This window comes from Haliotis cracherodii, unplaced genomic scaffold (genome assembly GCF_022045235.1).
Source record: "Haliotis cracherodii isolate W230 unplaced genomic scaffold, xgHalCrac1.p SCAF_16, whole genome shotgun sequence".
Classification (NCBI taxonomy): domain Eukaryota; kingdom Metazoa; phylum Mollusca; class Gastropoda; order Lepetellida; family Haliotidae; genus Haliotis; species Haliotis cracherodii.
In genome coordinates this window covers 31,077,259-31,090,423 of record NW_027266271.1, presented here as the reverse complement: position 1 = coordinate 31,090,423, position 13,165 = coordinate 31,077,259, and the positions used below count along the sequence as shown (strand labels likewise).

Below are 13,165 nucleotides of genomic sequence, written 5' to 3'. Positions count from 1 at the left end.
TCAACACCTGTATTGACACCTGATGACAATTGTACACAGCAACACCTGTATTGACACCTGATGACAATTGTACACAGCAACACCTGTATTGACACCTGATGACAATTGTACACATCAACACCTGTATTGACACCTGATGACAATTGTACACAGCAACACCTGCACTGGTACCTAATGACAATGATATACATCAAACACTTATATTCATTCATTCAGCTGTAAAAATACCCATGCATGCTATGAAATCTGATGACATTTATACACATCAACACCTGTATTGACACCTGATGACAATTGTACACAGCAACACCTGTATTGACACCTGATGACAATTGTACACATCAACACCTGTATTGACACCTGATGACAATTGTACACAGCAACACCTGCACTGGTACCTAATGACAATGATATACATCAAACACTTATCACAGTTTTTGTTGTTGTTTTCACTTGACACACACATCGGTCATGTGTAGAAAGTCCTACAAAACAACCTTAGCGCTACGACTGTCATAAGTCTATGTTAAGGTATGGGAGTTACGATCACCTTAGTGCTAAGATCACTTTAGTGCTGACATCATTTGGTACAGCGACACCCTGGAGTGAGGTTCACACCAAGAGCTGGTAAAACCTGGCAGTAGTGTCAGGGCATCAACTGAGGACTGAATATATTTTTCTTCTTGTTTGTGATTTTGAGCTCATATGGAACTCCTACATGTTCTACATGGTTCCGGTGTAACACTAGTATAATCAACAGTCATTCAATCTAGCATTGTGAATGCTAGGTCAAGGACATGTCAGTAAGTGAAGCACTCCATGTCGCACCATGCAACCTTCACCTTCAAGTATTGACATATAAATTGGTCTGGCTTGACTTTCAGTTTTGAAGCATGAAAATATCTTTAAATGATATATTAGCCACAATTGTACCAAAATTCTGACCGCCATTCACTATAGAAGCAATTTAATGACAGTTGTCTGAAAAACTGTATCCAACATCAAGGTCAGCGTCTCCTAAACTCTGGGAAGCTGAAACACATATATGTTCTAACCAATCGCATTGCCATTCAGGGATAGATTCTGACCAATCAGATTGCCATCCAGGGTTAGATTCTAACCAATGAAATAGTATTCAAGGGCTAGATTTCTAACCAATCAGGTTGCCATCTAGTGTTAGATTCTAACCAATCTGATTGCCATCTAGGGTTACATTCTAACCAATCAGATTGCCACCGCACCTGCAACCCCTCTAGATCCACCACATCTACACTGGAATGTTGGTAGCAGTTCAAACTAGCTCTGTTCAACAACATGCACATGGCAGCAACCCCCTCAGATATGTCTCCTATGAAATAACTCCTCTCAGCCCAGAGTGACAAAAACTGATATCAGTCTCAAGTCTTCCATGTCACCTGAAGCTTCCCCCCTCACCTCCTCCCACAAAAACCCTCCCACCAACTCCCAATCCCCTCCCAGTCTGTTCTCCGTCCTCGTTTAAGGGTCTAGGTGCAAGATACCCTCCAGATGTATCTTCATATTTACTTCTCAGGGGTAGCAGAACTTCAAAAACCTGCAGTGACAGATGTATCTTCATATTTACTTCTCAGGGGTAGTAGAACTTCAAAAACCTGCAGTGACAGATGTATCTTCATATTTACTTCTCAGGGGTAGTAGAACTTCAAAAACCTGCAGTGACAGATGTATCTTCATATTTACTTCTCAGGGGTAGCAGAACTTCAAAAACCTGCAGTGACAGATGTATCTTCATATTTACTTCTCAGGGGTAGTAGAACTTCAAAAACCTGCGGTGACAGATGTATCTTCATATTTACTTCTCAGGGGTAGTAGAACTTCAAAAACCTGCAGTGACAGATGTATCTTCATATTTACTTCTCAGGGGTAGTAGAACTTCAAAAACCTGCAGTGACAGATGTATCTTCATATTTACTTCTCAGGGGTAGTAGAACTTCAAAAACCTGCAGTGACAGATGTATCTTCATATTTACTTCTCAGGGGTAGCAGAACTTCAAAAACCTGCAGTGACAGATGTATCTTCATATTTACTTCTCAGGGGTAGCAGAACTTCAAAAACCTGCAGTGACAGATGTATCTTCATATTTACTTCTCAGGGGTAGCAGAACTTCAAAAACCTGCAGTGACAGATGTATCTTCATATTTACTTCTCAGGGGTAGCAGAACTTCAAAAACCTGCAGTGACAGATGTATCTTCATATTTACTTCTCAGGGGTAGTAGAACTTCAAAAACCTGCAGTGACAGATGTATCTTCATATTTACTTCTCATGGGTAGTAGAACTTCAAAAACCTGCAGCGACAGATGTATCTTCATATTTACTTCTCAGGGGTAGTAGAACTTCAAAAACCTGCAGCGACAGATGTATCTTCATATTTACTTCTCAGGGGTAGCAGAACTTCAAAAACCTGCAGTGACAGATGTATCTTCATATTTACTTCTCAGGGGTAGTAGAACTTCAAAAACCTGCAGTGACAGATGTATCTTCATATTTACTTCTCAGGGGTAGTAGAACTTCAAAAACCTGCAGTGACAGATGTATCTTCATATTTACTTCTCAGGGGTAGTAGAACTTCAAAAACCTGCAGTGACAGATGTATCTTCATATTTACTTCTCAGGGGTAGTAGAACTTCAAAAACCTGCAGTGACAGATGTATCTTCATATTTACTTCTCAGGGGTAGTAGAACTTCAAAAACCTGCAGTGACAGATGTATCTTCATATTTACTTCTCAGGGGTAGTAGAACTTCAAAAACCTGCAGTGACAGATGTATCTTCATATTTACTTCTCAGGGGTAGTAGAACTTCAAAAACCTGCAGTGACAGATGTATCTTCATATTTACTTCTCAGGGGTAGTAGAACTTCAAAAACCTGCAGTGACAGATGTATCTTCATATTTACTTCTCAGGGGTAGTAGAACTTCAAAAACCTGCAGTGACAGATGTATCTTCATATTTACTTCTCAGGGGTAGTAGAACTTCAAAAACCTGCAGTGACAAATGTAACAAAACAAATATGACATATCCTTAAACACACTGACAATCAGTATTACAATCTATTAATTTTGTTAAATCTCATACTTCCTGATTACTCAGTCAACAATCAGTAAGGTGACATGTGAGGTGACATGGTAGAAGACATGTGAGGTGACATGTGAGGTGACATGTGAGGTGACATGGTAGGTGACATGTGAGGTGACATGTGAGGTGACATGGTAGGTGACATGTTAGGTGACATGTGAGGTGACATGTGAGGTGACATGGTAGGTGACATGGTAGGTGACATGTGAGGTGACATGGTAGGTGAAATGTGAGGTGACATGTGAGGTGACATGGTAGGTGACATGTTAGGTGACATGTTAGGTGGCATGGTAGGTGACATGTGAGGTGACATGTGAGGTGACATGGTAGGTGACATGGTAGGTGACATGGTAGGTGACATGTGAGGTGACATGGTAGGTGACATGTGAGGTGACATGTGAGGTGACATGGTAGGTGACATGGTAGGTGACATGGTAAGTGACATGTGAGGTGACATGGTAGGTGACATGTGAGGTGACATGTGAGGTGACATGGTAGGTGACGTGAGGTGACATGTGAGGTGACATGGTAGGTGACATGTTAGGTGACATGGTAGGTGACATGTGAGGTGACATGGTAGGTGACATGTGAGGTGACATGTGAGGTGACATGGTAGGTGACATGGTAGGTGACATGTGAGGTGACATGTGAGGTGACATGTGAGGTGACATGTGAGGTGACATGGTAGGTGACATGTGAGGTGACATGTGAGGTGACATGGTAGGTGACATGGTAGGTGACATGTGAGGTGACATGTGACATGTGAGGTGACATGGTAGGTGACATGTGAGGTGACATGGTAGGTGACATGATAGGTGACATGGTAGGTGACATGTGAGGTGACATGTGAGGTGACATGTTAGGTGACATGTGAGGTGACATGTGAGGTGAGTTAGTGAGGTGACATGTGAAGAGAGTTACAAACGTTTTCACAGCATTGGCAACATCTCAACAATAAAGTGATGACTTTGTCAAGCAATGACCACAGCTGGTCAAGGGGGTGACAGGGACTACCTACCTAGTAATATGTCAGCCGTCGCAATCAAAGACCACAGCTGGTCAAGGGGGTGACTGAGGCTACCTACCTAGTAATATGTCAGCCGTCACGCAATCAAAGACCACAGCTGGTCAAGGGGGTGACAGGGACTACCTACCTAGTAATATGTCAGCCGTCACGCAATCAAAGACCACAGCTGGTCAAGGGGTTGACAGGGGCTACCTACCTAGTAATATGTCAGCCATCACGCAATCAAAGACCACAGCTGGTCAAGGGGGTGACAGAGGCTACCTACCTAGTAATATGTCAGCCGTCACGCAATCAAAGACCACAGCTGGTCAAGGGGGTGACAGGGACTACCTACCTAGTAATATGTCAGCTGTCACGCAATCAAAGACCACAGCTGGTCAAGGGGGTGACATGGACTACCTACCTAGTAATATGTCAGCTGTCACGCAATCAAAGACCACAGCTGGTGAAGGGGGTGACTGAGGCTACCTACCTAGTAACCTGTCAGCCGTCACGCAATCAAAGACCACAGCTGGTGAAGGGGGTGACTGAGGCTACCTACCTAGTAACCTGTCAGCCGTCACGCAATCAAAGACCACAGCTGGTCAAGGGGTTGACTGAGGCTACCTACCACAGTAATGTTTCCTTGGGTCCAGACTCGAACCTGGTCTGTAGATCGGGCGGTGGGTAGCCAATGTCCACGGTGATGTTGGTGTAGAGGTGCTCCACCGCTGTCTTCATCACCGTGTAGTTCATCCCTACAGGGTCATTTAGACCATCCTTTGGCCATCGGGCTCGCCAGCCAAAAAATCTTTCATTTCTATAAGAAAAACACAACAATGTGTAAATTAACTGTGTAGATTAACTGAACTTATAAAAACTATTAACAGGAGTGAGTTGGTATAAACACCACTTTTAACAGTATTCTAGTTATATCACAACTTAGCTATATTGTCTCAAGCATAGCCATTCCTATTGTCCTAAGCATACTACTCTTATTGTTTCAAGCATGGCATATTGTGTTGAGCTGAGTATATTGACTGAGATATCATACTATTGTTGTTGACACTAGCATCATATGCTTATTGTGTGTCCTCCAGAGTGTCTCACCCATTCTCTGCCCGGGATGCCTTGTGATGACGGACCATCTTGAATCTGCCGATGTGTTCTGGCGGCCGAGTGAGCAGAAGCCCTGATTCCTGGATCCTGATATAATTTATAATATATATCTATCATTTATATCAGTGCACCATCACACAGTGTGTCATTTATATCAGTACACATCACAGATTTTGTCATTTATATCAGTACATCATAACACAGTCTGTCATTTATATCAGTACACCATCATGCAGTGTGTCATTTATATCAGTACACCATCACAGTGTCTCATTTATATCAGTACATCATAACACAGTCTGTCATTTATATCAGTACACCATCATGCAGTGTGTCATTTATATCAGTACACCATCACAGTGTCTCATTTATATCAGTACACCATCACACATTTTATCATTTATATCAGTACACCATCACACAGTGTCTCATTTATATCACTACACCATCACACAGTGTAATTTATATCAGTACACCATCACACAGTGTGTCATTTATATCAGTACACCATCACACATTTTATCATTTATATCAGTACACCATCACCCAGTGTGTCATTCATATCAGTACACCATCACACTGTGTCATTTATATCAGTACACCATCACACAGTGTGTCATTTATATCAGTACACTATCACACAGTGTGTCATTTATATCAGTACACCATCACACAGTGTGTCATTTATATCACTACACTATCACACAGTGTGTCATTTATATCAGTACACCATCACACAGTCTGTCATTTATATCACTACACTATCACACAGTGTGTCATTTATATCACTACACTATCACACATTTTATCATTTCTATCAGCACTCCATCACACAGTGTGTCATTTATATCACTACACTATCACACAGTGTGTCATTTATATCAGTACACCATCACACAGTCTGTCATTTATATCACTGCACTATCACACAGTGTGTCATTTATATCACTACACTATCACACATTTTATCATTTATATCAGTACTCCATCACACAGTGTGTCATTTATATCAGTACACCACCACACAGTGTGTCATTTATATCAGTACACCATCACACAGTGTCTCATTTATATCAGTAAACCACCACACATTTTGTCATTTATATCAGTACACCACCGTACAGGGTGTCATTTATAACACTACCATTACACAGTGTGTCATTTATATCAGTACACCATCACACAGTGTGTCATTTATATCAGTACACCATCACAGTGTCTCATTTATATCAGTATACCATCACACATTTTATCATTTATATCAGTACACCATCACACAGTGTGTCATTTATATCACTACACCATCAGGCCATGTTTACAGTGATAGACATTCCACAGACTTACCTTGCTGAAAGGCCATGTTTACAGCGATAGACATTCCACAGACTTACCTTGCTGAAAGGCCATGTTTACAGCGATAGACATTCCACAGACTTACCTTGCTGAAAGGCCATGTTTACAGCGATAGACATTCCACAGACTTACCTTGCTGAAAGGTCATGTTTACAGTGATAGACATTCCACGGACTTACCTTGCTGAAAGGCCATGTTTACAGCGATAGACATTCCACAGACTTACCTTGCTGAAAGGTCATGTTTACAGTGATAGACATTTCACAGACTTACTTTGCTGAAAGGCCATGTTTACAGTGATAGACGTTCCACAGACTTACCTTGCTGAAAGGTCATCGTCCTCATTGCCCCAGCCCCAGTAGGAGTTGCTGTAGCCGTTGATCCTCTTGAAGTTCTCCCGGTTGAGGGCGATCACTCCCCCAGCATAGTAGTAGTACATGACGCTGAAACCGGATGAATGACTAGTGCAGAGTTTGTTTGCTTGAATCACAAGTACACAAAGTTTGTTCATTTGGATCACTCATACACAGAGTTTGCTTGTTTGGATCACTCAGACCAACTGCTGATATCATGAGTAACAACCCATTCCTTCAGAGTACAATGACATATAATCACCCAATTCATCAAGCCTGTCCACCCAATTCATCAAGTCTGTCCACCCAATTCATCAAGCCTGTCCACCCAATTCATCAAGCCTGTCCACCCAATTCGTCAAGCCTGTCCACCCAATTCATCAAGTCTGTCCACCCAATTCATCAAGCCTGTCCACCCAATTCATCAAGCCTGTCCACCCAATTCGTCAAGCCTGTCCACCCAATTCATCAAGCCTGTCCACCCAATTCATCAAGCCTGTCCACCCAATTCATCAAGCCTGTCCACCCAATTCATCAAACCTGTCAATCCAATTCATCAAGCCTGTCCACACAATTCACCAAGCCTGATCACCCAATTCATCAAGCCTGTCCACACAATTCATCAAGCCTGTCCACACAATTCATCAAACCTGTCAATCCAATTCATCAAGCCTGTCCACCCAATTCACCAAGCCTGATCACCCAATTCATCAAGCCTGTCCACCCAATTCATCAAGCCTGTCCACACAATTCATCAAACCTGTCAATCCAATTCATCAAGCCTGTCCACCCAATTCACCAAGCCTGATCACCCAATTCATCAAGCCTGTACACCCAATTCATCAAGCCTGACCATCCAATTCATCAAGTCTGACCACCCAATTCATCAAGCCTGACCATCCAATTCATCAAGCCTGACCATCCAATTCATCAAGCCTGATCACCTAATTCATCAAGCCTGTCCACCCAATTCATCAAGCCTGTCCACCCAATTCATCAAGCCTGTCCACCCAATTCATCAAGCCTGTCCACCCAATTCATCAAGCCTGTCCACACAATTCATCAAGCCTGTCCACCCAATTCATCAAGCCTGTCCACCCAATTCATCAAGCCTGTCCACCCAATTCATCAAACCTGTCAATCCAATTCATCAAGCCTGTCCACCCAATTCACCAAGCCTGATCACCCAATTCATCAAGCCTGTCCACACAATTCATCAAGCCTGTCCACACAATTCATCAAACCTGTCAATCCAATTCATCAAGCCTGTCCACCCAATTCACCAAGCCTGATCACCTAATTCATCAAGCCTGTCCACCCAATTCATCAAGCCTGTCCACACAATTCATCAAACCTGTCAATCCAATTCATCAAGCCTGTCCACCCAATTCACCAAGCCTGATCACCCAATTCATCAAGCCTGTCCACCCCAATTCATCAAGCCTGACCATCCAATTCATCAAGTCTGACCACCCAATTCATCAAGCCTGACCATCCAATTCATCAAGCCTGACCATCCAATTCATCAAGCCTGATCACCTAATTCATCAAGCCTGTCCATCCAATTCATCAAGCCTGTCCACCCAATTCATCAAGCCTGTCCACCCAATTCATCAAGCCTGACCATCCAATTCATCAAGCCTGTCCCTCCAATTCACCACTTCAAACATTATTTCAGTTTCAGTTTGAGGTGAGGGGAAAGTCTAACTGATGCAAGTATTAAATGTTTCCTACTGTAGTGAAACCACAAGCATGGTTGGCTGGTTGGTTGTTTAATGCCGCACTCAGCAATATTCCAGCTATATGACAGCGGTCTGTAAATAATAGGGTCTGGACCAGACAATCCAGTGATTGATATCATGAGCATCGATCCACGCAATTGGGATCGATGATATGCATCAACCAAGTCAGTGAGCCTGACCACCCAATCCTGTTAGTCGTCTTTTACGACAAGTATAGTCACCTTTTACAGCAAGCATTGGTTGCTGAAGACCTATCCTACCTGAGATCTTCACGGGTCCATATGGCTATTTTGCTGACAAACCCAGAAACATGACCAGAGCAAACCAGGATTCAAACTCATGATCTGGCTCGTATGTGGGCCAAACTCTGCACAACGAATTAGACAAGGGGGCCACCCACGCCACACCCTACTCTCCACCCATGCCCCACTCTACTCTCCACCCACACCCCACCTACACCCCAACCACACCCCACCCTACTCCCCACCCATGCCCAACCCACACCCTACTCACTACACGCACCCCACCCTACTCCCCACCCACACCCCAGACTCAGTTATTTACAGACTGCCGTCATAAAGCTGGAATATTGTTGAGTGTGGCATTAAACAACAAACAAAACAAAACAACTACAGCAAGAGATATAGGTAGAAGTCTCCTACTGGTATCGCATCTCATCAATGGCGGAGGCGAGATGACGGGCATGCTGGTCGCACATGTAGTAGTTCTTGTCATGTTCCGGGATCAGATCCACATCATGCAGCACAAAACAGTCAAACTTGTCATACGCCATCGCCTCCATGAAACCAACGTTCATCAATTTGCCACGGTTGAACTTGTCACTTCCTCTCTGAAACATGTGATACCAAATTAGGAGTTCCACAAATGTTTGCACACTCCATCTTTATGAGACGTAACAACTGTCACAACAATCTCCAAGGCAACTGTTGGTTGGCATTGGTTTGTTCGTTATTTTTATCACACCCATCAATATTTGCACTACAGGTGAAGTTATCAGGTGCAAAAATCACATGATGACTGATAACAAGGATCTGGTAGCGTATCTACCCACCTGTTCGATGACAAAGACCTGGTAGTGTATCTACCCACCTGTTCGATGACGAAGGCCTGGTAGTGTATCTACCCACCTTTTTGATGACGAAGGCCTGGTAGTGTATCTACCCACCTGTTCGATGACAAAGACCTGGTAGTGTATCTACCCACCTGTTCGATGATGAAGACCTGGTAGTGTATCTACCCACCTGTTCAATGACGAAGACCTGGTAACGTATCTACCCACCTGTTCGATGACGAAGAACTGGTAGCATATCTACCCACCTGTTCGATGACGAAGACCTGGTAGCATATCTACCCACCTGTTCGATGACGAAGACCTGGTAGTGTATCTGTTGCCTCCTCAGCATTGGGTGGAGTCGGTGCAGCAGCTTCTTCAGGTGCTGCCAGCGGTCTCGGTACGGGATGATGATGGCCACCTTCTGCCAGGACGAGCATCCCTCCGGCTTCCACCACCCACCTTTCTGCACAGTGGGATTCCTGGCCACGATGTCTTCAACTGCCGGCTCGTCAAAGATATCCACTTTGGCAATCTCTGTAATGAAAGCAGAATGAGTATAGCGGTTTCTGTATACACCCATCATTCTTTATTATCTGTTTTATTTAAGAAAATCATTTTCTTTTAACTACTTCAAATGATGCAGCAACAAAGAACTGTTTTTTGTTTCAGCTTAATCAAGTCATATTCTCCATTGATATACATATATGTATTTGTCATTTCTGGATACGTAGGATATATATTTTTATCACATACAGAAAAACAGAACATCAAGATATTAAAACAAAGAGGATGATTAACACAGGAAACAGTCAAATGTTTACACCAACAAAATGCATCATTTACACTATTTCTCCCATGAAAAAAATAGATTATCTGGTGGTTTGTCTTCTGATGATTCCATGGTAACCGATGTAGAAAGAAGAGCATCCCAACGTACCTAGTTCGTCAAAGTGGACTTTACACTTGCCCTCGTCGCTGCCCCCGATCTGGGACATCCGGAGCAATGTGTCGGGCATGGTGAAGATGCAGTGACTCTTGTAATTGAACAACGCAAACAGCCACAGGCACAGGTATGCAAACAACAACACGTTCGTCGCGTTACGCCGCAGACTCCGGGACACCATGCTGATTGGTGGTTACCTCCCCTTTGGATTGATGGCTATCTCCCCGTACAGGATATCTGTCATGTGAAGTGATGAGAGTTAGCAGCCTCAAGTTAGCAGGCGGGTTCGTATTCATTATTCGAATAACGAAAAACGAACCAGCATCATGTTTGTTATTCAAAATCTGTACTTTGAACAACTACGGTAAAGTGATCAAATACACTGAACTTACATAACAATGTTAGTCTGACAGGTGTAAAATCGTCCAAAAGCTGTCCCGAAATCTGAGTGTATTTCATAATGTTATGACAGTATAATATGACCAGGCAGACCCCAAACAAACAAGTCAGCTCATTAACTAGAATAGATTCACTTTGATGAAGGGCAAGTACTCAAGCAGGTGGACCTTTGTATCACCGCGAAAGACAGTCATTGTAAAGATTTTTGTGTGTTTAAACTACCTTGAAAAGTTATTTGTAGGCAATTTATTTTTCTTAATGTTAGTTATCACTGGTTATGTCACTGTCTGCAAGACATTCGGTTGGAACTGTATTAACTGTTGTCACTATGCAACTGACTAATCACTGACATTGTGACATAATACACTAATGTGAACATTCCAATGATTCCAGGACTACTTGCACTTTTAAGGTACGATTTTTAAGAGATTATTTTGATGATAGAATAATTTATTAATGACATTATATGATAAAGAGGTTGTCATGCTTGTAGGTTTGGCAAGTATCCTGAATAAGGTATTATGACTTTGGATGCAACACCTTGCAAAATACAATGTTTATTCCTGATGCATGATATTTAGTAGCGATGGGTATTGGAGGTTTAAAGTGTATCACACTATTTTGCGATGCACAAGGGAGTACTTAAGAATGCTGGTACAACATAATGTTTACTCAGTCACTTAATCCAGCCATCTGGGGCACCACATGATTGCTCCCGTTATTTGACATCACTCAATGTATCGAGCATGAAATAATGATACTGGATACGTATCTTTGAAAGAATGAACCTCAATTTACCTATATACAGGTAATACCTCACATCCTCAATATTTAGCATCCCAAAACACAATCGTGTATTAACCTCTGTTATATCCAAACTAACTAATAGATCTATTCAAGTAGACAACATGATGTAACATGCTTAATTCAAACTACACGGCAGTATGTCTCCGTTATTCCCCACACTGAACCATGTTGCACTGTCGGTAACAGTGTTATGAGGGTTGGTGTTTTATGTTGTCCGTCTCAGTAACAATGTTGCAAAGACGTGACACGGTTACGTCTAGTATGCCCGCACCCAGTGTCACGTTGTTTGTCAACATCGGTTAAATATGAATAATGTCATTGTCATTCTCACCTTCCGGAAATAGAGTACTCAATAAAAAATGCTTGACAACTTTGTATTTCACTATTTGTTCCATACCACGTTGTTGAGGAATTACTTTCACCTGGGATCTTAACACGTGCGATGTGTGAGGACTACTGAGTAATTGTAACATCTTACCCCAGTCATCTACATGAAGGAAAAACGAACTTAAAAAGAACCGAACATCGAAACATCGAGATCTATATTTCAGTCATGTTGTGTTTTGGTTTTCCTCTCACGTAGACCGGTGTTTGTGTAATTTTACTCCTTCCTTTGACGTGTTCAAAGCCAAACATGGATGTGAGACAACCAGTTACTATATTGCGCACTTTCCATAACTACCCTTGTGTCTTTCCTCCACAGAAATCGTTTGGAAAGAAACATTTCATTCGCGATACCTTCGCTATTACGCTTAAAATAAACTAACATCACACAGGGCACAGTTTGTATCGTCACCGTTATGGTTGTAAGGGAGGTAATTATCATGCTTACTGTAGTAAACCGCGTAAAAATGTATCCTCTTTTGGCTTCGATTACGGTATCCCGATTAATGTCAGTTTTTCTTTTGTCAGATCTCCAGTATTCCCGATTTTTAGTAACTGTTAGTTACTCCTCTCAAATTAAACTACGTATCCTAGGTAAGGATAAGATTTATCGATGAACAACTTCGATCCTTATTACAATTGGGAGCGAGGTTTCGATGTAGGTTCTAACAGCGTTATCAAGCAAGTTCATCCATAAATCTTATCCTCACCTTGTACTCCAATGCCTCTCAAAGAAGTTATGTATCTTAGTACCGTGCTGGGATTCGAACCGCGGACCGCCTGATCCGAGGTCGGACGCCTCGTCCAAATGACCAAAGGCGTTGGCCGGCTACCAGGGCCCGCAAGGTTGGGACTACTCCACGCCCTG

At 42.5% G+C, this 13,165-nt stretch overlaps 1 protein-coding gene across 5 annotated transcripts; it reads right to left on the bottom strand.

Moving 5' to 3' along the window:
• Positions 1 to 2,366: 2,366 nt before the first annotated feature.
• On the bottom strand, positions 2,367 to 12,619 carry LOC139464068 (beta-1,4-galactosyltransferase 3-like). Of its 5 annotated transcripts, none has more exons than XR_011653093.1 (9): positions 12,392 to 12,617; positions 10,702 to 10,944; positions 10,066 to 10,298; positions 9,352 to 9,539; positions 6,915 to 7,037; positions 5,233 to 5,328; positions 4,754 to 4,942; positions 2,444 to 3,023; positions 2,367 to 2,385 (listed from the first exon to the last, which is right to left on the bottom strand). XR_011653093.1 is itself a non-coding variant. In XM_071245622.1 (9 exons), exons 2-9 carry the CDS (start codon positions 10,886 to 10,888, stop codon positions 2,999 to 3,001), a joined length of 1,041 nt encoding a protein of 346 aa, XP_071101723.1. In that variant the 5' UTR covers positions 10,889 to 10,944; positions 12,392 to 12,619; the 3' UTR covers positions 2,394 to 2,998. The 5 variants fall into 5 exon arrangements, 4 of the variants coding, with proteins under 4 accessions (XP_071101723.1, XP_071101722.1, XP_071101720.1 ...); XM_071245622.1 differs by lacking the exon at positions 2,367 to 2,385 and adding an exon at positions 9,876 to 9,893 and having other exon boundaries at positions 2,394 to 3,023; positions 10,084 to 10,298; positions 12,392 to 12,619; XM_071245621.1 differs by lacking the exon at positions 2,367 to 2,385 and adding an exon at positions 9,762 to 9,779 and having other exon boundaries at positions 2,394 to 3,023; positions 10,084 to 10,298; positions 12,392 to 12,619.
• Positions 12,620 to 13,165: the final 546 nt, after the last annotated feature.

Excerpts from the sequence above, each read along its gene's own strand:
- LOC139464068 (XM_071245622.1), bottom strand. The coding sequence starts at position 10,888 with ATGGTGTCCCGGAGTCTGCGGCGTAACGCGACGAACGTGTTGTTGTTT. Across the intron at positions 5,329-6,914 it reads GACGATGACCTTTCAGCAAG|GATCCAGGAATCAGGGCTTC; the intron begins GTAAGTCTGTGG and ends AAATTATATCAG. Across the intron at positions 3,024-4,753 it reads CCCAAGGAAACATTACTGTG|GTTTTTGAAGTTCTACTACC; the intron begins GTAGGTAGCCTC and ends TTGTCACTGCAG.